The sequence below is a fragment of the Balaenoptera physalus genome (genome assembly GCF_965194825.1).
Source record: "Balaenoptera physalus genome assembly, chromosome: 12".
Classification (NCBI taxonomy): Eukaryota; Metazoa; Chordata; class Mammalia; order Artiodactyla; family Balaenopteridae; genus Balaenoptera; species Balaenoptera physalus.
Window position 1 is genome coordinate 57,938,701 of NC_138897.1, and position 23,941 is coordinate 57,962,641.

General features: G+C 48.7%; 1 protein-coding gene and 2 long non-coding RNA genes across 6 annotated transcripts in view; 2 read left to right on the forward strand and 1 right to left on the reverse strand.

Moving 5' to 3' along the window:
• The window catches only part of GATA6 (GATA binding protein 6), a 30,585-nt gene extending 11,837 nt beyond the window's left edge, over positions 1-18,748 (reverse strand). Inside the window, exons 1-6 of one of the 3 annotated variants that reach the window (XM_082418700.1) lie at positions 18,492-18,748; positions 15,927-17,089; positions 11,458-11,624; positions 7,180-7,305; positions 5,950-6,037; positions 5,754-5,857 (exon numbers count right to left, since the gene is read on the reverse strand). In XM_082418700.1, the coding sequence (XP_082274826.1) occupies positions 5,754-5,857; positions 5,950-6,037; positions 7,180-7,305; positions 11,458-11,624; positions 15,927-17,052 (1,611 nt within the window). In that variant the 5' untranslated portion in view covers positions 17,053-17,089; positions 18,492-18,748. Of the gene's footprint in view, positions 1-5,753; positions 5,858-5,949; positions 6,038-7,179; positions 7,306-11,457; positions 11,625-15,926; positions 17,090-17,591; positions 17,764-17,820; positions 18,467-18,491 lie in introns of those variants that run through there. The other 2 variants (XM_082418702.1, XM_082418701.1) reach the window with 2 other exon arrangements.
• A 276-nt stretch (positions 18,749-19,024) lies between these two features.
• LOC309640289 overlaps positions 19,025-23,941 on the forward strand; it is a 59,666-nt gene continuing 54,749 nt past the window's right edge. The window contains exon 1 of the long non-coding RNA XR_014252166.1: positions 19,025-19,601. This is a non-coding gene — a long non-coding RNA (uncharacterized lncRNA). The remainder of the gene's footprint in view (positions 19,602-23,941) is intronic.
• Positions 19,844-23,941, forward strand: part of LOC309640262 — a 33,652-nt gene continuing 29,554 nt past the window's right edge. The window contains exon 1 of one of the 2 annotated variants that reach the window (XR_014252139.1): positions 19,844-21,632. This is a non-coding gene — a long non-coding RNA (uncharacterized lncRNA). Of the gene's footprint in view, positions 21,633-22,658; positions 22,788-23,941 lie in introns of those variants that run through there. The other variant, XR_014252140.1, reaches the window with a different exon arrangement.

A 23,941-nucleotide genomic window follows, 5' to 3' on the forward strand; every position in this document is an offset into this window, starting at 1 on the left:
GCAGCTCAGAGGTATTACTTCTGACAAGGTCATTGAATAAAGCTATTACCTAGGACTGACTGCAGTAGGGAAATGGGTCCCGCTAGGCATAGAGCGTCCCAGAAGGATAAATGAGGCAGGAATGAAGACACCTATTCAACACTGAGAAACTGACCAAACATGGGCAAGGCCCACCCAAAGGCAGAGAACCAGCCAGCAGAGGAATCTGAGATGTGGTCCTTGTCTCAGTCTAAGGATGCCTGCCCCTCTCTCTGTGGAAGCTGTCTGTCACCAACAACAAACCACAAAGTGAGGAAACGAATTACACTTAGACACACCATCCTTAACACATCTCCATTTGGAAGGGTCACCTGGCAGCCACCCTGAAACCATCTTGCCCCAAGGAGCCCCTCAGGTCAGGACACATCACCAGCTCCAAGGAGGTAGTTTTCCTTATTAATTGTGAAAGGAAACCCTGCTTGTAAAATGTACAAACAGGCATGCTAGCATTTGTTTACATCAATTATCAAAATGTGCCCAGTTAAGGATGTTTTAATTGTTGGAGTATAACAACACATTTTTGGACAGAAACACCACAGTGGGTGGTAGAGAAAGTCCATCGTTTAGAAATGAACATAGTGTGGACCCTACTTAAGGCTGACTTAAAATTGACTTGAAACAGTTTTAAATATCTGCCTCCCACCTAATTTATCCATCTCAGCTCCTGCCTTTGGCTTTTTATACCCTACACTCCAGCCACACTGAATTCCTAAAACTATGTCCCTGAAGCATCATAGTTACCATGCTCTTCTTCTTCCTGGAAACCACTATCCCGATTTTTCCCCCGCAAAAAATCCAACGCAACTAATTCTAACTTCCTCTCCTCTGAGAAGCCATTTCCAACCCTGCGGTCAAAATTCACGGCTCCCTACTTTCGACTCCCAACTTTGTTGCTCATTTAAAACACTTTCAAATCTGACCAGCAGGAAGATTTGTCTACACACACGTGTCCCCACCACGACCACCACGTTACCAACAATCTGATGTCCAGGACCTTGTTTTACTACACTGAAAACAGGGCATCCCGTAGCACAATGCTTCTTAAATGGAACAATGACCATAAAGCAAGGGCTAGTCAGATGGAGTTCATCTCCATTTATTTCAACATTATATGTTTAATGATGATGTCAACATTATATTTGCAGTTTTAATATAAACTTAAGTAGGCTTTAATTTTTGTTAAATAACTATCTACAGAACTACTTTTAGGCAGGCAAAATATGTTCAGTGATTTTTTTATCCTCAGCCATTGTCTTATTGCTCACTTTATCAAATTAATCCTTCCTGTCCCAAAGAAAATTAAGAGATAACTTTATAAGTTGGGGGATGAATTATAAAGTTTTTGTATATTATATGTTACATACATATATACAATATACATACGCATTTTATATATGTGTGTATATATGTGAAGTATCCTCCCCAGTTTTACAAATTTTTAGTTACAAGTCCTAAGAGGGATAGAATATATAGAGACTACTTATTAAATCTTATTTGGGAACTGCTGAAATAGAATGTTACCATATTTGCCTCCTAATAACAACAAACATAAAACATCAGTCAATAAATGGAATTCAATGAAAAATTTAAATATTCTTACAATCCACAGAGCCTATAAATGCCAAAGAAAATCTGATGTCTGTTTAGGTCAACTAAATAAACATTTTTCAGTAAATCTACAGATAAAGAAGACTTCAGACTGAATGAAAAAAAAAAAACATTTGGAGGAAATTTATCTTTAAGTTCAAAAGTCACAAAATTAATCAACTGTATCAAAAATTAAGTTCAACACATTTCTTAACAAACACAAAGAATTCCATACAAGAAACTGATTATAAAATTCTGATAGGACTTCCCTGGTGGTCGAGTGGTTAGGACTCCTCGCTCCGAACGCAGGGGGTCACGGGTTCGACCCCTGGTCGGGGAAGATCCCACATGCCACATGGCAAGGCCCCCAAAAATAAATAATTAAAAAAAATTTTTAAATACAGAGAAAATAAGGAAAAGAAAAATGAAAAATAATAAGGTCTAATGAATAGTAAATATTATATAAATGCAAGCAAATAAATCATTTATTGCAATAATTTAAAAAAAGAATTCCAAAGGAACAAGACAGGGGCTATTTTAATACCAGGCTGCCCGGCAGCAGCAACGGGTCTTCCTGTTCTCATACAGGAGACAAACTGCCCTCCCTCCACCTCCAAAAGTTACACACCACACCTGCACAGCCTGCAACAGAGAAACTGAGCCATAAGGGAGCAGGGTCAGCAACCTGATGACCATCAGAAGAAATGAGACAGAGGTCTAGTTAAAACACGAAGGAGCAACACGTACAGAAAGCTAAGACATGCCACAAAGTCAACAAAATGAGACTTCAGAGCAGTGCAAAAATGATTTTCGTGTGCTCCAGAATACTCAGCTCCAGCCAGGCTTGCTCAGGTGCCAGGTCACGATAGTACCACCACTGAATATGCCCACATGCAGGACCGTCAGAACTTAAAAGAAGTCCTCTAGGAATGCCTACTGGTGATCTCCTACAGCTGACTTCTCAGAGGGGAATTAAAACAGCAAGTCTCATACGGTCTCTGCAACGGTCTCCGTGCTTTAAATCACAGTCATTAAGGAAAGGTGGAGGAGCAGGTGTGTTGCCATTTACGTCTCTAAGTAGAGCTTGTGGCCCGTTTCCTTGTTCCACTGGGAGTATGCCTACGATTGTCCTTTGTTTTGTAGCTTGGCTGTCCCTATTAAACGAGGACAACCCTGCATGACTAATTTCCACCCCGTCAGTCACAGGGGCCGCTGGAGATCCACGGGGCAGACCCATCATCATTGGAGGTTTTAAACGCCAAGCCAAAGAAGGACCCAACCTTGCTGTGTGGATATAATAACATCCCCCTCACCTACAGCGCTCACAAAATCCTATAAAGCAGTCATTCACAACGCCAGCTGCCCTCCAACGTGATAAACTGGGACCAAAATGGGAAAATGTCACGTCTTTGTCAACACAGACACCTTTCACAAATGCTTCTGCCAGTTGCTCACAGATAACGGCTCCAGCAGGCTCTTCACGGCACCGCCACTGCCACGCTAGCCACGTGCACGAAGAACCAGCCGGCCCAGGAGGGTCTGAAAAGTGTCCAGGGATCAACGGACACACACTGGCACTCCTGGGGAAACCACTGAGTCTGCTACAATTATCCTTGGAGGGGACAGTTTCCCAAGGCAGCCAGTCTACTGGCTTTTGCCAGGCAGTCAACACCCACATCAGGAAGGCACCGATGCTGGGAGACTCCATGATGGGCTGGCCATCCGGAGAAAACCCACGAGCCCAGTGCCAGCCCAGGCCAGGAAGGGCGGGTCCCTGGAGGGAGGAGGGGATGATGGGCAATCCTTCCCCCCCACCCTCCCCTCCCCCGCCAAGCCCTGACCTCACCCCACCAGCTTCGGGAAAAGCTGTCAGGAAGCATTTCTGAGGCCACCTGGGCTCGGAGAACTGCCCACCCCCCGGTCTGCAGCTCACACCGCTGGTTCCCACAGAGGCTGCCCGGGCTCCGGGAATGATGGGGAGCGTGCAGCCAAAGACCTTGTAAGGAACTGTGCTCTCCAACTCCCCCAATCTCTAAAGTACTTTTTAAAATATATATTTTTAATACTAAAATTGCTTTGCCTCCTGGTCTCCGGTAGAAAACGGAGCCTTTCATCCAAAGGCACTGGCCGACGAGCCGCCCCTGGCATGCTGGGTCCCAAGTGAGAGACAGATGCAGGGACACCAAAGCTGCCGTGGGACAAGCTGCTGGACTCCCAAGGTCCTTCTTCCAGACAAGCCTGGGCCTGACTCTGTCACTGCCTTTGCACTGTTCCTCCCCTGGAGGGCAAAATTGATTGGACTTGCAAATAGCCAATTTTGAAATTTTACATCACAAAACCACAAGGGCAAAACAGACTCCGCCCACTAAGGTTCCAAAGCCCATTGTTGGGCAAATATCTCTATTTCTGTGCCATTTATCATTCAAATTTAGCTTTTGCCACACTAAGCTTGGACAGTAGCGCCAACAAAAGTGAGTTGGAGCTGGCAGCAATCCACTTTTTAGCCAGGAGACAGATACTGAGGCTGAAACCCTAGCTGATCCCTCAACGCTTCAGAAAACCAGAACATCCTTTCGCCTGATTTAAGCTGCGTAATTGCTTCTGAGGACTTAGGGTACAATAAAGGATATTTTAAAATAATATTGACCTTTTCATTTCCTCACAACTTCTATTTACCACTTTAGACCCTTGAAGTTACATCTTACCCTCCTGTAAAAAAAGTCATTCACCAGAGTTCACCTTTATAAAGGCTAGAAACGTTCTTTAAGAACATGTGTCTGCAACAAACAAAAACAGCAAAAAGGCTTTTTCCCTTTGGAAACTCTGAACAAACTTCTTGTTCATTAAAGAAAAAGAGTCCAAAAGAGTTTGAATTGGAGGAGTCAAAGAAAAATATCAAATATACTTTTAAGCAGTTAACAACTTTTTTTTAATGTTTAATTTTTGTTTGTTTAAGCCAGTAAAAATACCAGCTCCGTGGTTCCTGGTTCAAAGACACCTCGAGGGCAGTAGTTTCAATTTCACCTGTGGCGATTGTTCAAAAACACAAATTTCCAAGCCCCACCCCCAGAGACGCTGACTCAGAAAATCCAGGGTGGAGCCCAGGAATCTGTAGTATTTCAAAGTACCCCAAATAAAGCAAAATTAAATGTAGAAAAGAATTACTAAGTAGGAATTTTAATGCTAATGTTTCGTCCTAAACCAGTCTCAGTGTAATCCTCACCCGGGGCTGTGAAATGCTGCCGCACAGGTCGGGCCCTGGATCGCTGAGGACCAGGGTGCGGCCCGGTCATTTTAAAAGGGCATTCCAGGTAAATTTGGGAAACGCTAGGGTGGGAAAGTGCTCTTCATTTGAGAAAAACTGAGTTTCAATTACAGCTTTACTGAAACGAAGTCTGTGCTCTTCACAAAGACCCAGGCACCCTTGTCCTCAGAGGCGCGAATCACGCACAAACCGAACTGCTCACAGGCTGATCACCAGGCTGAAATAAGCCTGGGTACAATCAAGGTGCATTAGAAGATGGCAAGGCTGCCCAGCCCAGCAGAGGACTGTTAGGTGAACATCAGTGAATACAGCAGCACATCACATGACTAATTGTGATGAGCTTTGCTTTGGGTGGATGATTTTTTTTTTTTTAATGTAAAGAAGGAAGAGAAGAAAGAAGGCTGGAGTTGATAAGATAAGCAAAAGCAATTTAAATGCCATGGGCACTGGGATATATAAAACCACTGAGCTGGTACTTTTCCTGATCTACATTAGAAATACATAATACACGTATATACATTAGAAATGTATATACATATACATACATATATAAACTCAGATAAAAACCTGGAAATAAAACAATTTAAAGCACTTCAAACCAAAACTTCTTGCCTTTACTTGGGTTAATTTAACCATAAAAAAATGATGTAGATCTTAATTAAGAGGTTTGTAAAGTACTTAAGTTTGTCATTTTGTTGACATTTAAATGTAATTTCCTCTAAAAACTATTCTTAGGTATCAGCTAACAAAACTGAACTGTTGGTTTAGATTATTGTACTACCAGATAAGATAAAATTTGAGATAATATACCGGGACAGCAACCCACTAGCCTAGAAGGAGTCTATACTGTTTTAACACTTACCCCTGAGGCTGTCGGTTGTGTCGTAGGGGAAGTATTTTTGCTGCAGTCATCTGAGTTAGAAGAGGTGGAAGTTGGAGTCATGGGAACAGAATTATTGCTATTACCTGCAACAGTCAAAATTAACGTCATAAATATACATATACTCTGCTAAGTTTGGCAAATACTTGACAGTCAAATAGTATTTTGTTATATTTACCAGAGCAAGCTTTTGACTTATTTATGTTCTTAGGTTTTCGTTTCCTCGTTTGAATTCCCTCTTTTTTCATAGCAAGCGGTCGAGGCACCTAAAAAATTGTTCACATAGGCCATGAGTTTAATAAATATTATATTGAAGAAAAACCAAACTAACTAGACACAACCTCAGTACTGAAAGCCCTCATTTAAAAGAACTTGGCATAAATGTCAATCCAATTTTTGCACACACTTCGTAGATTCGAACTGCACAAAGACTACACTTTCCCCATCAAATGCAGAGACTCCTCCAGAAAAAAAAACAGGGAGGGTGATTTGCCAGGGAGAACTTACTCCTTCAACTTAATGGTTATTGTTTTAAACAACTTCAATTACAGAGTAAAAACACTGAATACATTCAGTGTAAAAACACTGAATACGTACAATAAAAATAAATATTTTTATTTCAAAGAGATCATGTATTCTTCTCCTTACATGCACCAAGGATAATTTTCTTTTTAAAATTGACATATATATCTTGTGCTACCCTTAAAATGTAGAATCTAACTATAGCTATCAAATATAGCTATTCCTCTTTTGTATAGTATAAATGTATTTGATTGCATTCGCATTTTTTAAGGTATAAACTAGTTAGTGTGAATTTCTAGTTGGTTCCATGCTTTTTTTTCTCTTTAAGTGTACAGTTTTTTAACATATACACACTACTATATACAAAATAGATAACCAACAAGGACCTACTGTATAGCACAGGGAACTATACTCAATATTTTGTAATAAACTATGAAGGAAAAGAATCTGAAAAAGAATACATATATATTATATGTATATAATATATATATTATACACACACATATGTATCACTGAATCACTGTGCTGTACACCTGAAACTAACAAGAACATTATAAATCAACTATACTTCGACTTTACAGCTTTTTTTTTAAAGCTTACTACCATCTTATCAATTCTAAAATGCACTTTCCCAAATTTTAGTATTTCTAAAATTGGGATGTCTTACTATGGATTTGTGTGACAGTTTAATTGGCAGTATTTTTTGTTTCTTACTAGTAAGATAAAAGTTTCTATTATAATTAACAGGACCCTCGAGTCACAGAGGTACATATAGAAAATCAGATTTTTCACTTTTATGCCCTCTCCTTTGCTGATTTTTTTAACTGAAACTATGTACAAACAAGACACTGAACGTGTATACACATGAGCAGAGTAGGTGGCTCACCCCATGGAGTTTCATGTAGAGTCCACAAGCATTGCACACAGGTTCACCCTCGGCGTTTCTGCGCCACAAAGTGGTGGTTGTGGTGTGACAGTTGGCACAGGACAATCCAAGCCGGCGGGAGGAAGGCTAGAAAGCAGCACAAGAAAGTAAGTGTACACATATAAGTGATTTTTATGCATATGCTACATACATCAATGTATCACGTCCCTGCCATCAACAAGCATGTACCTGGTTATTACAAATAAGAGGTCCCTTGAGAAAAAAACCTTGACGTGTAATTAGGTTGACCTTCCTGGACCAAAGTGTGCTCCATCCAATACATAAGATTGATTTGCTCCAGCCCATTAGCATAGATTAAAGCAGTCACAATGCTGGCCAATGCCTGCACTCACTGTTGTCAGAGGGCTGAGACACAAGAGTAAAGAAATGAGTTTCTCTGTGCCCCCTCCTCTGGAATTCTGCTCGCACAAGGGAAACCAAGCTTCCTGGACAAGAAATGTTTTCTATCTGTGTGTCTTGTCAGAGGCTCTGGCAGACCTGGTCCCAAATGAGGAAATTGTTCATTGAGGAGAAACGTCTAGATTTTTTCTGTTTTTAAAAGATGTTCTAGGGGACTTCCCTGGTGGCACGGTGGTTAAGAATCCGCCCGCCAGCGAAGGGGACACGGGTTCAATCCCTGGTCCGGGAAGATCTCACATGCCGTGGAGCAACTAAGCCCGTGCTCCACAACTACTAAGCCTGCGCTCTAGAGCCCGTGAACCACAGCTACTGAGCCCGCGTGCCACAGCTACTGAAGCCCGCGTGCCTAGAGAACGTGCTCTGCAACAAGAGAAGCCGCCGCAATGAGAAGCCCGCGCCGCGCAACGAAGAGTAGCCCCCGCTCACAAAAACTAGAGAAAGCCCGCCTGCAGCAACAAAGACCCAATGCAGCCAAAAATAAATAAATAAAATAAATAAATTTATTTTTTAAAAAAAAGAAAGAAATGCAGTCACAAACCGCCTGCCAACATGTTAAGTGGCTTTGGGGAGTCTCTGCTTCACCTGAAAACTGAGATATCAATCTATTTCTCAGATCTATGCAGAGGAATAAACCAGAAACTGCAGAAGGGTCTATATATAGTCACAGAAATGGATTTTGGAAAATGTACAAAAATTTTGGCAAGAAATATATTTTAATACATCTCATTAATTATCATCATGACTGCCTATTGCGTGAATTTTTGTATTATCCGTTTTACAAAGGATTAGCAAATTTTACAACATTGTGTTAGTGCTGGCATTGTCTTATATATGGTGATGCTGCTATATTTTATTTAGCCTGTCAATATAGTACTCAACTTTTGTTCATACAAAGGGTTAAATTTATCAGAAAAGGCCAACAGTCTGTCACCCTGATTTCTATGTTCCCTTTATACCCATAACATCCTTATAAGGAATTTATTTCCTCTAAATTATTATGTGTGAATTATAAAGAGGGGCTATTTAAGCTAGTATAAGTTCCTGCCTAGAATGACAAAAATCTAAGTTTGCTTTTAAATTACCTAGATTGGCAACTAAAAACCTGCTGTGATTTCAGTTAAAAAAAAAAAAAAAAAAAAAGCTATGGGGAAAATCCAGGGACCAAAGCAAGTTGAAAGATACAGAATTAGGGAAGTTGGCCATGATGATTAATTTAAGAAAAGAAGTTATAAAGAATGGACAACAAAAACACAGACTGAGCATGCACTGAATATTCAGATTAAAAGACAGAGAGTTCCAAAATCTTCATTGGCAAATCTAAAAGCTAAAACTGAATTTTGCTTTTATAACTCACATCCTGTTGTATTGCTGTAGCATACTCTTTACAGACAAGTTGTAAAACCAAAGAGACACTGGGAAGCCTTTTAGTACTGCCACCTTTTTAAGAAATCGGTGCTAAGAAAGAATCAATTTGACTTTTGGTTGAAATGAATATGTTTGGCTGACAGAACTGTTTGGGAAATTGCTTGTTAAAATGATGAAAACATAAAATCTTACACATCAGGGCTTTTTTTTTTCTTTATGGTTAAAAGAAAATAATTTCCCAGAAGAGCACTCCTTTCTCTTCATAAATGTGAAATCAGTAAACTAGGGACAGGAAGTTTCATTTTATAAACAGGTCATTTATGACAGTTTCCAGTGGAATTTGGAGCCAATGTGAGGCAAACTTGTTATCAGAATTTGCCATTATAACAAAGAACTTTATGACTGTCAACTGCAGATCATAAGTGAAGCCAGTCCCCATAAACATGTGAAATGAAGGTGAGTGGGTTATAAAAGTTCCTGTAACAAGTGATCTCAGCTATATTCATCACTGACAAGGAATTCAAGTTACACCATAAATCTCTTATTTTGCAATGTATTACAAGTTCAAATTCAGTGATTGGTTCTGTACTGCTAGCTAAACAAACTTGGGTTCAACATTCTGAGAACTAACTAGATCCAGCAAAACAATAAATAAGAAGCCCACAAGGAGAACTAATTGATAGACACACCCTTCAATTGGTATCATTTATAACACATTTACAAAGCACATTGGCTGACCTTGGTCACTGCCAAGACACCTGCTACACAGAAGGAAAACTAATAGATTCAGAGATGTTAAAAACTGGGTTTTTTTTTCCTGTTAACAGTTATTTTTACTGGTAAGTGCACAAAACTAATGCCGCCATCTAAATATGGATGTTACTAGATCAAATTTAAAATGCCACTAGAACCTAAATTCTGCCAGTTTTTTTGCTCAATCTTGAGAAAATGTTACCTTCTGGACTCAGCTCAATGCGCCTTTCCAAAAAAATAATAATCAGTTTCATTGTTCATACATTGGCTAATACATGAAAACAAGGAACTTCCTTGGAATATTTTCCGGCAGTACTTTTTCTTTTTAAATATGATGCAAGTAAGAAAAATGAAAACCACAGGGAGTCAGGCACTGAAGTTAAGGATGCCCTTTGAAGAAAAGTTTAAGCTGTGGGAGACTGTAACAAGTTTAAGACACATACACTCATTAAATTAACCTAGGCCACTTTATTTTAAATGCATTAAAAACAAAACAACCATAAAACTAATTGCTTCTCTTTAAGGTGTCAGACTTACATTGTGATGCAATTTCACTCTAATCTATTTAACACAAACAACATGTGTAGCATTTGTTCCTGCTAATTAGAGTATAACAATTAAATAAATTACTTGGATACTTAAGATGTCTGGCATCTAACTGTAAAATATTTTACTTTAAAAGGTATTAGAGTATGAGTGCTTGGCTAAACAAATGTTAGCCTTACGGTGGGGCTTGTGAAAGCTTTCATGTATTTTCTCCAATCACTACAGCAGTAAATACCCTTTCCCTCTTAACAACACACAAGACAATAAGAGATTAATCCCTGAAGAAAATCAGAATTCCCACACTTTAATAAAACATAGTGAAATGTGTCGGGATGGTGAAAATCCTCTACTTGCAAAAAACAAGCAGACTGCATTTTCTTCTCAAGTTCTATGTAGTTCTCTGAACAGCTACATTTCAAAATAACAAAGGTTAGAGTAAATAAATTTTTCACCCGACTCAAGGACAGTCCAAAAGACAGATGGAATTTGGAGCTAAAACTAGTCTGGCTCCGAGAAGAGGTGGAAGGGGCCCAGAGGTAGAAGGGACAGAGTCAAAGGGGTCCCAGAGGATGAGGCTGTGGGGAGAAAGGGACTGTGGGTTCGCTGTTGTCATATCCATTTGAGGGGGCATGTTACAAAGAAGCATGATTTTTTTCAAGAATAAACTCCAAACCAGACCAAAGAGTCCACAGTGAAAAAAAATCTCCTTCCTTCACCTGACCTGGGGCTGTAGCCTCAGTTTTTCTCCCTGGAGGTTACTAACATTACTCATTCCATGTTATCTCCTTCCAAAACTATTTCAGTGCATTTACAAGTACATCTAGAAATTTGTAAATATAGGGAGTTTTGGTACTTTTAAAAGATGGTAGCACACTACACCTTTTTTTTTTTTTTTCAGTTAAGGACGTCACTCTCCTTGTGTAAATTTGGGGGGAGGGCTGCCTCCGTTCCCCGGTCTCAGGTTTCGGGACCTGCGCTCATGGACGCTCAAACGACCGGAGAACCGGGCGTACCGCTCGGGCCGGCGCTCGGCCCGCCCCGGGTGCCCCCGCGGGGACAGGTGCGGCCGGGCGGGGCCGGGCGGGGAGACCCCGGCCCCAGGGGAAAAGCGCCGCTTGGGGCCGGGCCGCAGGGGAGGGCGGCGCTCGCACTCACCACGCGCTTCTGCGGCTTGATGAGGGGCCGGCTGAGGCCGTTCATCTTGCTGTAGAGGCCGCAGGCGTTGCACAAGTAGTGGCCGGTGCCGTCCCGCCGCCACAGTGGCGTCTGGATGGAGCCGCAGTTCACGCACTCGCGGCTCTCAGGCAGGTCCTCCAGCAGGTCTGCGGGGACGAGAAGCCGGTGAGGTCCCGCCCGCCCGTCCGTCCGTCCGTCCGTCTCCGCGGGCCTCCCCGACACCCCAGCACCCCGAGCCCCAGTGCCGGCCTTCCCCACCGTGCTTTCTGCTCGGCGGCCCGGCCGGGAGCCGGCTGTTGATGTCATCGCGATCGACCTGTTGACCAACACTTTGTCCAATACTTCTGCACCCCTGGGCGCGCCCAGTGCAAACCCCAGGGCAGTCGGAGACAGAGCTGGAAGCCCGGCCCGAATCATCTGCCTACCGTCTCCAAGGACCTCAGAGTTGAGCCGTGGGGAGGTCGGTTTGGGTCCTCTGACCCCTTCTTTCCGGCTGTTCCCAAGCTTTTCAAAACTGAAATCCATCATAATTACAATATACCACTTGCCAAACCCCAGCAAGCCTTGCAATATTAACAGTGATCACTGACCCCTGCCCTAACCCACAAATACACCCGGACAAAGTGAGGCTGTCTTCTTTACTTCTATCTCAAGTTAACTTTTTGAAGGTATTTGCTGTATCTACTACTCTTCCTCTTCCTCAGTAAAAAAATAGACAAGTGAAATTAGAAATACTGTTCTTGGGCACTTTTGCCAATTAATTAGAAATGATTCAGGTCTCCTCAGGGGGTGGGGATATCACTAAGAGATTAATAAACACAGAGATAAATGTTAAGCTTGATTTTCATGCCACAAGGACCAAATACTAAAATATTATGATTTCAAAGTGGGTCTTACTGCTTCAATCTACAAAACGTCTACAAATGGTTGATGCTTTACCAATTCAGAAAATTACTCGGACTGTCCCAATGCTAAATAAATTTTTTCCTATTTTCCTGCGCTAAAATTTGAACTTATGTCATCTATTTAAATTATATTTGTCATTTGGCTACTTGGTTAGTTTTCCGGAGTTCACAATTAACCTAAACCTGCTAATTTACTCTAAAGAAGCCTTTAGAGTAAATGGTTTTAACATTTATTACTTCCCCTTGAATCAGTTAAATATGAATAATTATCTAAAATGAGATAGGTTCTTATCAAGCACTTTTTAAATAGACTTTAAAATATCTCCAGTCTAGAGTTATTTATATTACAGAAAATTTAAATGTTACAATTTGGCTTTCTTTAAGGAGCATTTTTGAATCAATTTTTAAAGTAAATAAACATTACACTTTAAAGCTTATTTGAAGAGTATGGAGCAAGCCTTTCTATTCTTTCTCTTTCTATTCACGAGCAGTTTACAGCTTGTGTCTACCATCAACTTTTAAACGGGATTTGGACATACAAAAATCTTTCATTCCATTAATATTATTTACCCTGCAAAACAAGTCTCCTTCCTCCTCAAGAAATAAGTTTAAAAGAAACTAGCCTCCCACATAACTCGAGTTCAAAGTTGTCATGGGGATACTGCAACTTAGAACACATCACAAAGATTTATTCTTCTCCGCCCTAAAAGCCACTATTGACTACGGTAATCAGTAAAATGCTCAGGACTTCAAGGACACTGAAGTTAAACAAGGTATTTGTCTTTGTTGTTGACTTTAAAATGTTACCTATCAGAGCCCCTCTCCATGGAGAACTGGGGCATTCCCTGGAGAACCCAGCCCTACGCCTGGCCTCCTTCTCCCGGGCTGGGAACAATAAAGACGTCCCGGAGAAGACAGTGTGAACGCCCCAGGTAAATCTCTTTAGTCAGCTGAAAACCCAGAGACAAAACTTACAAGTCTACTTTGGATAAATAAAATTTAGGAAGTTTGCTTATTTTTAATAAAGTAAAATCTACAGCTCCCATTGCCTCCACACTTTTCCCCACTCCTCATTCAGCAGCTGCAATCCTATAACTAAAATAAGAAAAAGCTACTTTTTATAAATCACGAAATCTGATGGTGCTGGAAGCTCTCTCACCATTTCCCCCCAATTCATCCTGTGTCTCCTAACCTGGCTGCTTTGGGTGGCCCTGGGCAGTGACAGACTCAGGGGAGAAGGGCAAAGCCAGCGAATGTCATCCCAGGACCGAGAATGGAACCCAATTCAGCGGCAGCTTGGGAGGGCACTGGCCTCTGGAGACAGAACTCACCCCAAAACTCCCCACCATCACCAGCACCAGGGAGAGGTGAATGGAGCAGGTTCCCAGAGAACAGCCCCCTACTCCACCCCGCACTGTGCAGGCTGAGAAAGCTCAGGGCTCAGGTTTTAGCCCTGCCCATTTGCTCGAAAAAGAGTGCCTCCAAAAATGGTTTGTTTAAAAAAAAAAAAATCAAAGTGGAGAAGCAGAGAATCAGTTAGGAAGCCGGGAGGAGAGGCGCTGGGGGTCGAGGTCTCTCTAGCATGGGAACACCTGTAATGGACAAGCAAAGTTAGGGTCATTCATCTCCCCCACCCCCAGACTGGCTTATTCTCAGCAGCTTCCTGCCTTCTTTAAAGACTCTTTATGCAAAAGCTGGGTGTTCCCAAACCCCTTTCCTTTTTTTTTTTTTTTTTGAAACATGCTCTGAGTCTACACAAGATTTTTCTAACTTTGCAGTGTTCTACCCAGAAAGGAAAAAAATTAGTGAAAGGATAGGCTAAGTTTAAATTGAAAAACTTACAACCTGTCTGTAATTGCACACTACCACCTCTAAAAGGATTTTTCTCACAAAACCAATTACTTTAAACATCCAAAGACTCCGATTATGTCTTTTGGGCTGCTTCTCTGTCCTGTGTAATGCTGGAAGAGGGCAAAGGGAAACGGAGGTCACGCTAAGGTGCGTCGCCAAGCAGGCAGAGCTGCCCCCTACCCAACTCACACAACCTTTCGGATTCCCTGCTGGATTCCTGACTGACAGAAACCTCACAGCCTAAACACCACCCCCTTCCATCCTTTGAAGATCCTTCTCCCTGTCTCTCTGCTCCCGGGAGCCAGATGTGGGTCCCTATGCAGCAGGAAGGGTGACAGGGCTCTGTGCTCTCAAGTCTCCAAACTTAAACAGAGCCCTCCCCACCGCCCCACTCTAAACACAGACCATAAAGATGGTCTCCAGGACCAGCTTTGCAGGGAGAGGAGAGGGGATTTTCAGCCCAATGTTACTGAGAGAGGGCAATTCAAATAAGGTCCCTCACACCTTCAGGCCACTAGCATTCCCAGGCTGTCTCTGAACAAAAGGCTGGCAGAGCCTCACTTGACCCTCACTAATTAGGGTCTCTAAAAGACTTGCTGTCCCTAAGTGAAGGGCTCTCCCGCAAAGCCCAGACCTGGGGCGTGAGAACGCCAGGTAGGGTACCTTAGGCTGATGTGCCTCCTTATCTTTGCCACTTCTTGACTCCCACAGCTCCCCTCAAAGAAACAACGGCCAAAAAAGCCCATTTTTTGTCTTAGGAGACTGTCAGGTTATATCAAACAGGTTAAATACAAAGAGAGACCTCTGAAAGCATGAAGAAGGACCCAGAACGCTGAAGCTGAGGAAAGAAGCCAACTTGCGTCTGTCAGGCCAGACAACAGTTCACACCCTCCCTTGTCCTTGAAGAGCAGGACAAACACTCTTCAAGATGGGGCATTTGCAGGAATTTTGACAATTGTGTTTTCCCAGTTCACTCCAAACTGCCCCCAGACACTGGAATGGAAAGCATGAGTGGGATTGGAAACTGAAACATTGTTGGCCTGAACTCCGGAGGAAGAATAGGTGTGAGTTCTCCTGGACCCCTGGTCCCAGCCTGGGGGGCGCAGGCGGGAGCAGCAGCCCGACACCCCGCCAGCCTGCGGATGCCAAGCAAAAGGGCCCCGGCACCAGCTTTCCCTCGGGACAGTCACAAGGCTGACCTCTCTTCTTTCCCTCTCACTGAGGGTCAGGGAGATGCCAACTAGGTCCTTTTCCACCATGGACCTCTTTAAACACTCTCCTTGAGGAAAACACACGCAACTCCCGACCTTGGGAGAGTTGAATTGGGTGAAACTGTGTGTATTGGAGGAGAGGGTGAATCGTATGCCCAACACGCTCCTGAAGTTACCCTCCAAATGGACTCTCACGCTTCCACCCACGCAAACTGGAGTCTGCGACCAAGCTCAGGCCCTGTCCGTTCCATCCTGGGCTCATTTCTTCCAACTGCCCACTATCCATCAAGTCCCTGGACCTCCTCCCGGACACTGAGGCATATCTGCGCATCTAGTCTCTCTCGTTCAAAACAGAAGCACCACAACAACGCGGCCAGACTCCGGGCACCCAGACAGGAATGCCCTGGAAACAGGGCGCAAGTCAAGTAGCTACTCCACACCCCCTCATGCCCCGACTCCCATGCCGCGGCGCGACCCTTACCTGCGCTGGGGCCCCGCGGCACAGGGAGCGGGGCTCCGGCGCGGCTCTGCAGGCTGTGCAGCACCGGGGTCTCGAAGGGTCCAGCGGGCCAGGCGGGCGTCAGCGGTGCACCCACATAGGGCGAGTAGGCGCTCGGGTGGTGGTGGTGATGGTGGTGGTACGTCCCGTTCAGAGGCCGCGCGGCCGACAGCGAGCCATACTGGTGCTCGCGGCCGCCCATGGCCGCCAGACTGCCGCCTCCACCGCTCACGCCGCCCGCGCCCCCGCCGCCGGCCGCCGCGTAGCCCCCCGGGTCCCGAGCCGCGCCGTTGGCCATGGGCGGGCTGGGCGAGTAGGGGAAGCGCGCCGAAACGTGCGCCGCGGCTGAGCTGGCGCTGCCGGGCCCCGCGGCCCCGCCGGCCGCCGCGCCGCCTGCGCTGCCGTACGGGGGGCTGTCGGCGGAGGCCTGGGGCCAGCCGGGGTGCGCGCCCGCGCCGCCCGCGTGATTGGCTGGCCCGCCGCCCGCCCCCTGGAGGTACGGCAGGCCGGGCAGCATGGAGCCCACGCGCGTAGTGGGAACGTAGACTGGGGAGCTCGCCGCGGCCGCGGCCGCAGCCGCGGCGGCCGCCGAGTGCACGAAGCCGCCGGGCGCGCCGTCGTAAGCGGCGGGCCCCTGGCTGGAGAGGGCGGCGAGGGTCTGGTACATCTCCTCGGGCTGCTCGGGGGCGAAAGGGCTCAGCTTGGCGCCGCGGCTGGACCACAGCAGCTTGCTGGCGGTCGCGGCCTGGTCGAGGTCAGTGAAGAGCAATAGGTCCTCCCAGCTCGACAGGGCGCCCCCGGGGCCAGAGATCCCCGGCGCCGAAGGTCCGTGGGGAGCCCCGAAGGGATGCGAGGCGTAGGGACTAAGCAGCAGCGAGCGGGCCGTGGGTCCCGCCGCCGCCTCCGTGTCGAGCTGTGGTGTCCTGCAGTTGCTGGCGCCGCCGGGGCCGCGCTCCCCACCGCGAGAGCAGCAGGAGGAAGAAGAGGAGGAGATGGGGGAAGGCGGCGTAGAGGGCTCCCTCGCTGGAAAGGCTCCGGAGTCGCTGGCGTCCGCAGGCGCGGCCCCGAAGCGCTTCGGCAGGCACCAGCCGCCGTCAGTCAAGGCCATCCACGGTCCGGCGCCGCTCCTAGCTGACTTCTAGCTCCTGAGACCGGATGGGGAGGGAGACAGGGTCGGGAGGAGAAATAAAAAAGGAGTTATCCAAAGCGCAGGCTGCACAACATCTCACCTCCACTCCCCTCTCTAGCTAATGAGATTCCTCAGAGATCCCGTTTCTGCCCCGGGCTCAAAGGGTGGGTAAGGAGAGGGGCATGGGGCCTGCGCAGCCGCCACAGGATCTTCCCAGGACCCGGATACCAGCTCTCCCTCACCCGCACGGCTCGGGTCCCTTCGCCCTCCCCTCCCACCCCCTCCGCAGCATCCTTCATGAGCGCGCGCGCCAGACCCCAAGGGTGACTGCGAAGCTGGCCGAGGTTTTCCTTCCGCCCCGAAGTGGCTCCCTCCCGGCCGATGGCACACAAAGGAACTTTTTAAGTAGCCGTGCGTGTCGGCGCTGCCTTATCATTCCTCTGTACGGGGGTCGCTCGCCCGGAATGCCTCAATATGAGAGCTGCCCGCGTGAAAATCATTAGCACAGGGAAGGCAACCTGTTCCCGAAAACGAAACCGCCGCGTTCTCCCATACTGGCTTTCCCAGAGCTTCCCGGACTGCGCTGACGAGACAGAACGCGAGCCCCAGAGAGAAATGCAACCCAGCCCTGGAAGGTGGGGCCGCAGGGCGGAGACCGCAGTCTCGGACATTCGGGACATAGGCAGTTCGGGGTGCGCGCGGGGCCGGAGTCTCCTGCCCAACCCGCGTCCCCGCGGCGCCGCACACCTTAGACACGGCTCGCCCCTGCAGCCGCCAGCGCGTGCACTCACGCCGGCCGCGCCACGCCGGCCAGACCACCCCGGCCCACCCCGCGGTCATCCCCAGCCGCGGAAAGGCCAGACCGTTCCGGAATCGGACGTAGCGGGGTGGAGCGGAGCGCAGAGAAAAGGAGGGGGAAATGTAAGGGGGGACGCGAGACCGCCCCGGAGCCGAGGCCACCCCAAAGGGGAGAGCAGGAAGAATGACAGGGAGACAAGGAAGGGGTGGAGGAGGGAGGCGAAATACAGCCGGACTGGCCTTCTCGGGGCTGCTTTTCCAAATCGCCTGGGCTCATCGCAGATAACCATACTAAAATTAATACCCACACACAGACCGGGACTAGATAGCAAGAAAGAAGTCTCTGCCCGCCTGACTGCCGGCTCCCGCCCCTTTGCGCCAAGATAACTCGGAGATAAGGCTGCGCGCAGATAAGCGCTTCGGGGAGAGGAAAAGACACCAGAAGTCGGTCCGCGGTGTCCCGGGAACCTGGGTGCCTGCTGGGAGTGGAGAAGGTAGAAACCCTCGGAGCCGATCGCGGCCCGCAGAGGGCCGGAGAGCCGAGGCCGACGGGCCAGCGACGGGTGGGGGGTGCAGAGGAGGAAAGAGGAGAGATCGAGCAAGAGAGGAAGCAGCCGAACCTCGGGTGGGCGCTGCGCATGGAGAACAGCCGTGGCGGAGGGGGCTCCAGAGCGCTGAGAGAGGCCGAGGGCGCCAGCAGGCGAGCGCGAGTCCGGGGTCTGCGCGGTGTTGCTGGTGAATAAAAAGGAGAGAGGAGGCGCCTCTTACTGCTCTGCCGGAAAACTGCAGCCTGCGCTCCTGATTGGACTCACCGAGCCCTAAACAAACAGCGCTCGCCGAAGGGTGCCAGGCTGTGGGTCGGAACTGCGCTCTGCGAGCAGCTGGGCGCTGGAGGTGAAGAGGAGGAGGAAGAGGAGGAGGAGGGAGCTAGGGGAGGAGAGAAAAGAGGGTGGGGAGGAGACGGCGGGCGGCGGGGGGAGGGGAGCGCGCCGCCCGAGCAGACAATGAGCCCCGCGCAGCCTGCGGGTGTGGGCTAAGCCGCGAGCACCATCCTGGGAGTAGGGGCGAGTCCATACAGGGGGCGCCGATCCCGGGGACGCCGGGGGGAGGGGCGGAGGTGGCAGAACGCCTGACCTGGCTGGCGACCCACACCCATTCCTCCTCCCCCAGTTACACGCGCGCTCAAGGGGGGCGGGGGGGGGCGGCGGTGGCGCTGGAGGAGTTGACCGTGCACAGCCCCACGCAGCCACCGCAGCGGGAGAGACGTGCCAGCTCCCTGGTCAGCGCGCCCCCCAGAATAAGGGGGGAAAGTGCTTTCCTCCGCTGGCCTTCCCCGCTCCTCCCTGCACATTAAATGAGCTTTTAGCTCCGCAGTTGTGTGTGACCGACCTTAAACTTTCCCGACCTCTTCTCGGGACCCTGAGGCTCACTCAGGTCGTGGTGGCCGTCGGGGGTCTCGTCTCCTGTGATCTAGGAAAAAAGGAACTCGAGTGCCCAGCTCCCTATCCCTGCCCTGCTTTTTAGAAATGTACTAAATTCCTGGGAAGTTTCGGGAGGTTCACGTCAGCCCTCCCCACCTAACCTTCGGGAACTTTGGGGGTCACAGTGTACGTAAAGCTTAGTCCATGAAGTGTGCAGAACGGAAAAGGGTTTCCACGCCGGTCACCCCCGGAGGTGCTCTCCGAGTTTTGGTGTCCCGTTTGCTCTGAGCTTTCCCTGGAGAACTTCAGGTAAGTCTCAGATAAGTCGTTGGAAAGAAGAGGGGTCACCTTCCCTGGTCCCAGCGCGAAATACCGCTTCCCCACCCCCATCCTCACATACACACCCCTTCTTCGCTCCCTCCAAATGGTTATCACAACTGTGTACAAACTGATACGGTCCTTAGCCAGCAAAGGGACTGGAAATGAACGTCGCGGGGTTATCAGCGCCGATCTGTCAGCGGGGAGTCGCGCGGCCGCAGGTTCGTCCGCGGCAGGAGCCGTGATATATGTCTCGCTCCCTTTCTCTCACAAAAAGGATTTCTTCCGACAGATGTGACCCCAGAAGACTGTCGAGAGAGAATTTTAACTAGGGCAGGAGCAGTTGTTTTGTGGCAATGGATTTTTACACTTTTTTTTTTTAAGGTAAATCGAAGTAAATGATTTTCTAAAGGTCAGTCTCCCTGAAAGCGTTTGGGCTCTGTGTGTGTGTGTGTGTGTGTGTGTGTGTGTGTGTGTGTGTGTGTGTGTGTTTGTGTGTGTGTGTGTATGTTTCCAGTTGGGGAAGAGAGAGGAGCCTGAGCAGAGTTGAGCCGGGGTAGGTAGGGCCATAGTAAAATAGGGTTTCGAGAGATGGTGAGACCTCCTGGCTAAATGTATGTTTCCTCTCTATGTGACTGTGAGCTATGAACCTGTGAATCCTGGGGGACAAGGGGACAGGGCCTGGCAGAGCGGGGGAGGAAAGAGCGGAATCGAGGAAGTCGGCGATTCTTTTTTTTTTTTTTTTCATTCTTCGTAGTAAATTGCTGCTAAACACTTTTGAATTTTAAATTGCTACCGAAAAGGTCCATAAACCGTTCTCATCCAATTTAGTCACTTTTATTACATTCCTCTTTGCCTCCCCCAATCACTGCGGCGGCTCCCAGTTTCAGCGTGGCCGCAATTCCGAAAAGACTGAAGGTAGAAAACTCTGGAACGGAGGCTGGCGACTGGAGCAGGATCCAGGGGCTTTAAAATTTAACCTGAGTTCGATCGAATGCGTCTACCAAGCAGATAACCTGGCGTCCGCCGTCCACTTAACTGCGACCAGGGCTTCCAATGCCTTTCTTTTGTTTTTTACGTGAGTTCCGATCAAATTTTTACGTAGACTGAGTTTTGCAGAAGCTCCTTTGTAAGCCGTTACAGAAAGGATGTGGGCATTTGATTTCCTTTGAGTCCAACTGTTCTTAAATATTTCTGAGGTTTGCTCTCAAAAGCAAAGTTTTCTTTTTAAAAATTCATATCTCAGTGAGGTGATTTCTAATGAAAACAAGTTAACAAATAAATAAATCCTTTGGCTGAGTTGGAGTCCGGGTTGTGAACGGCCTCCAAGCCTGAGCCCCGAGGAGACCGAGCCCCCGGCGCGAACCTGATTCCTGCCGTGTGTGTGTTTCTTATATTTGCAATTACGTGGGTGACCGTGTGAATTTCCTTGGACAATAGTTGACCCCCACGGACCGGCTTTTCCCGCCAATCCGCAGCAGCGGGGACAGGGTGCGCTGGCCCCGGCACGGCTGAGACAGAGGTGAGCGGCGGGACGCAGACCGACTCCACAACGTGCGAGTTCTCAGGCTCGAGAAAGGACAAGGCATTCTACCCTCCAGATTCCCAATCAGTTTTGAACATTGCTTAAAACAAAGGTGGGGGCAGGGAGGTCATTGTTTGCTCTTTTGCAGGGTCACAAGTTGTTTTCTGGTTTTTTAGACTGGTCTTGTTTCTCTTGTCAGTTAACAGAGAAATAAAACAAAACTGTTTGACCCGTGGAGTTTATTCAGACAGAATGCCAGGTTGCCTGACTGTTCCAGTTTGCAGTTTTCCCAACGCATCGGCTTTGGCCTTGGGGACAACACCCCCGGGGCCCCGGGGAGCGGCACATTTTCAAAGCCACCCCCCAGGGACCCGAGGCCCGGCGCTCTGAGCTTCCTCTGAGCGCCCCAGCTGGTCCGGGAAGGCCGGGGGGATTAGGGGGGGCGCAGAGGAAGAAGTGCACCCCAAGAGCTGGCGATGGCTCCCACAGTGCTTCAGGTAGACGGTCATGCTCTTAGAAGTTTTCTCCGTGTTTCCTTTCCTTTCTTTTTTTCCATTTCTTTTCCTAACGCCTCTCTCTTTTTGGTGGATTTGCTAATCTGGAACGAAATTGTTTCTCTCGGGACTGTTGAGACCCAAGGAGTGGCCCCTCCGGAGCGAGCCTGCCTCCGCGAGCGGCCCTCCTCACCCTCGGAGGGGGGCGGGGTGGCTCCGGGCGCGGCCTGTCCCCAGGGCTGATTTATTTGGGCCGCGCGCGCCACCCCGCTCTTCGCGACTCGAATCCAGCCCGAACCCGGCCGCCAATAGGGCAGGGGGCGGGGGCCTGGCGGCCAAACTGGAAGGGTGTCTGGGAGCCCAGTTGTGCGCCGCTTCCGGACGAGCCGCGAGACCCCGACGAGGACCCGCGTCTTCCGAGGATCCGCCTTTACGCCCGCAAACTTAAGCTCATCCTCTTACCACTTCACCAAGCTCCTGGGTGCTCCAGCGACGTTTCAGGAAGGAAAAGAATACATACGATTTCTGACTTTAAAGCATAGGTTTTAACTTGAGAGGGTTTTTGTTGTTGTTGTTGTTTTTAACCGGATTTATGGGGCCTTCTCGCTTGTACCATATTTCTTCCCGTCCCGGGGACGCTTTGGCCAAAGGACACTGGGTCACCTCGGCGTCCTCCACCCCCGCCAGCGCCCGGGCCCACTAGCCGGGTCGGGGCGGCGCGTTCTCCGATTCAGCTCGGTGGCTGTCGCTCCGACGCAGGCCATCGCCCAGAGCCCTGACAGTGGTTGGAGGGAGGGGGGGGCGTTGTCGTTGTTTTGTTTTTTAATTCTCGAAAATCCCAAAATACTCCTTAGAAATGTCAGGTGGTGACGGCGGAAGCGCGGGACGTGCGCAGCCTAGAGGTCGCCCCAACCGCGTGCCCCGGCTCCCCGCCCCCTGCCCGCCGCTGGTCCCCGGACTCAGGAAGGCGCAGCGCCCACGCCGGACCCCGGGCGGCCGCGATCGCGGCCCCGCAGCCCCGCGCCGACCCCGCGCGCCGCCGGCGGCCGCCAGCGCGGCGCGGAGGTGGGCTCGCGGCGGCGGCGCGCGAAAGGTCACCGCGGTGGCATTCCTCTCCGCGCGCTGTTTACGTGACTTAATGTACTTCATCCGCCGCGGGTAAGTTAGGGCCGCGATAAGGGGGCGGCCGGAGGAGGGTCGCTGTAAAAGCCCCACGCTGGGCGCCTTCCAGCCCTCCCCTCATCCATTAACCTTTTTACTTTCTTCTTCCCTCTCTCTTTTAAAGCTTGTTATCTAGGCCACCCAATGACCGACGAAAGATTTTCCCTCCCTGCTTCTCCCAAGGCCGCTTTAAACCAAATAAATTTAGCTATTAAGGGCCAAGATGTCTGACAAAAGATCGAAAGGTGTCTTTCCGTGATCGCTTAAAGAAGCGAAGGAGAAGCTTGTGGCTCTCGGATCCCGATAAGACATTCCACACCGGCGCCGGCCTCCCTCCCCGAGGCCTGCTTGCGTCCCGACACCCTGAGAACCCCACTTGGTGGCCCCGATCTCGGATGGCCGCCAAGTGGGGAGTGCCAAGCCCTGGGGTCCCGGGAGCCGGGGACTCCAGACCGGAGCTGGACTCCCCAGCACAGCCCCCCTGCACTAGGCAGAAAAACTAAACCGAACTCAGTGGGACCCAAATTACCTCCCATTTGGATTATTTTCTGATACCGAATAATACTGCAAAGCCAAACCACTCCTAACCTCGCGCACCGCTCCCCGCGGTTTGCCGAGCGAGGGGCAGTGTTACTTCCCATCTCTGGTCGTCCGAAGCAGACCTTTTGAACCCCAGTCAGAACGTGGTGGGTGGAAGGAACTCGGCGTCGGGATCATACAGAGGCTCATGGGGAGGGTGTGGACAGGCAGAATAACAGTGTCGCGGTTGGAGGCAGCCGTCCAAATACTCAGCCATCCTCAGGTTGAGTTTGGTTATGAAGTGTGGTATTTATTATTAGTACTATTAATTACTACGGGCTTCACTACATAAAGCCTCGGGCTGCCAGCTGGGCTGAGGCCCTGACCCTGGAGTAATCCCTTCCCTTGCACCAAAGGTGAAGCAAAATATAATCCAGTTTCCTGATCCAGGACTGAGAAGTGGGCTTGGGGAGTCAGATGCCACGTTTTCGGTTTCCTGCACAGAGCTGCTTCTTCTCCCCTTAAGTAGATGGAGAATCCACCGTACTCCAGGCCCACTTAAGCCTTTTCTACCACTTTGAAATACAGCAGGATAAGAAACGGGGGGTAACAGATGAGACCACTCTTGGCTT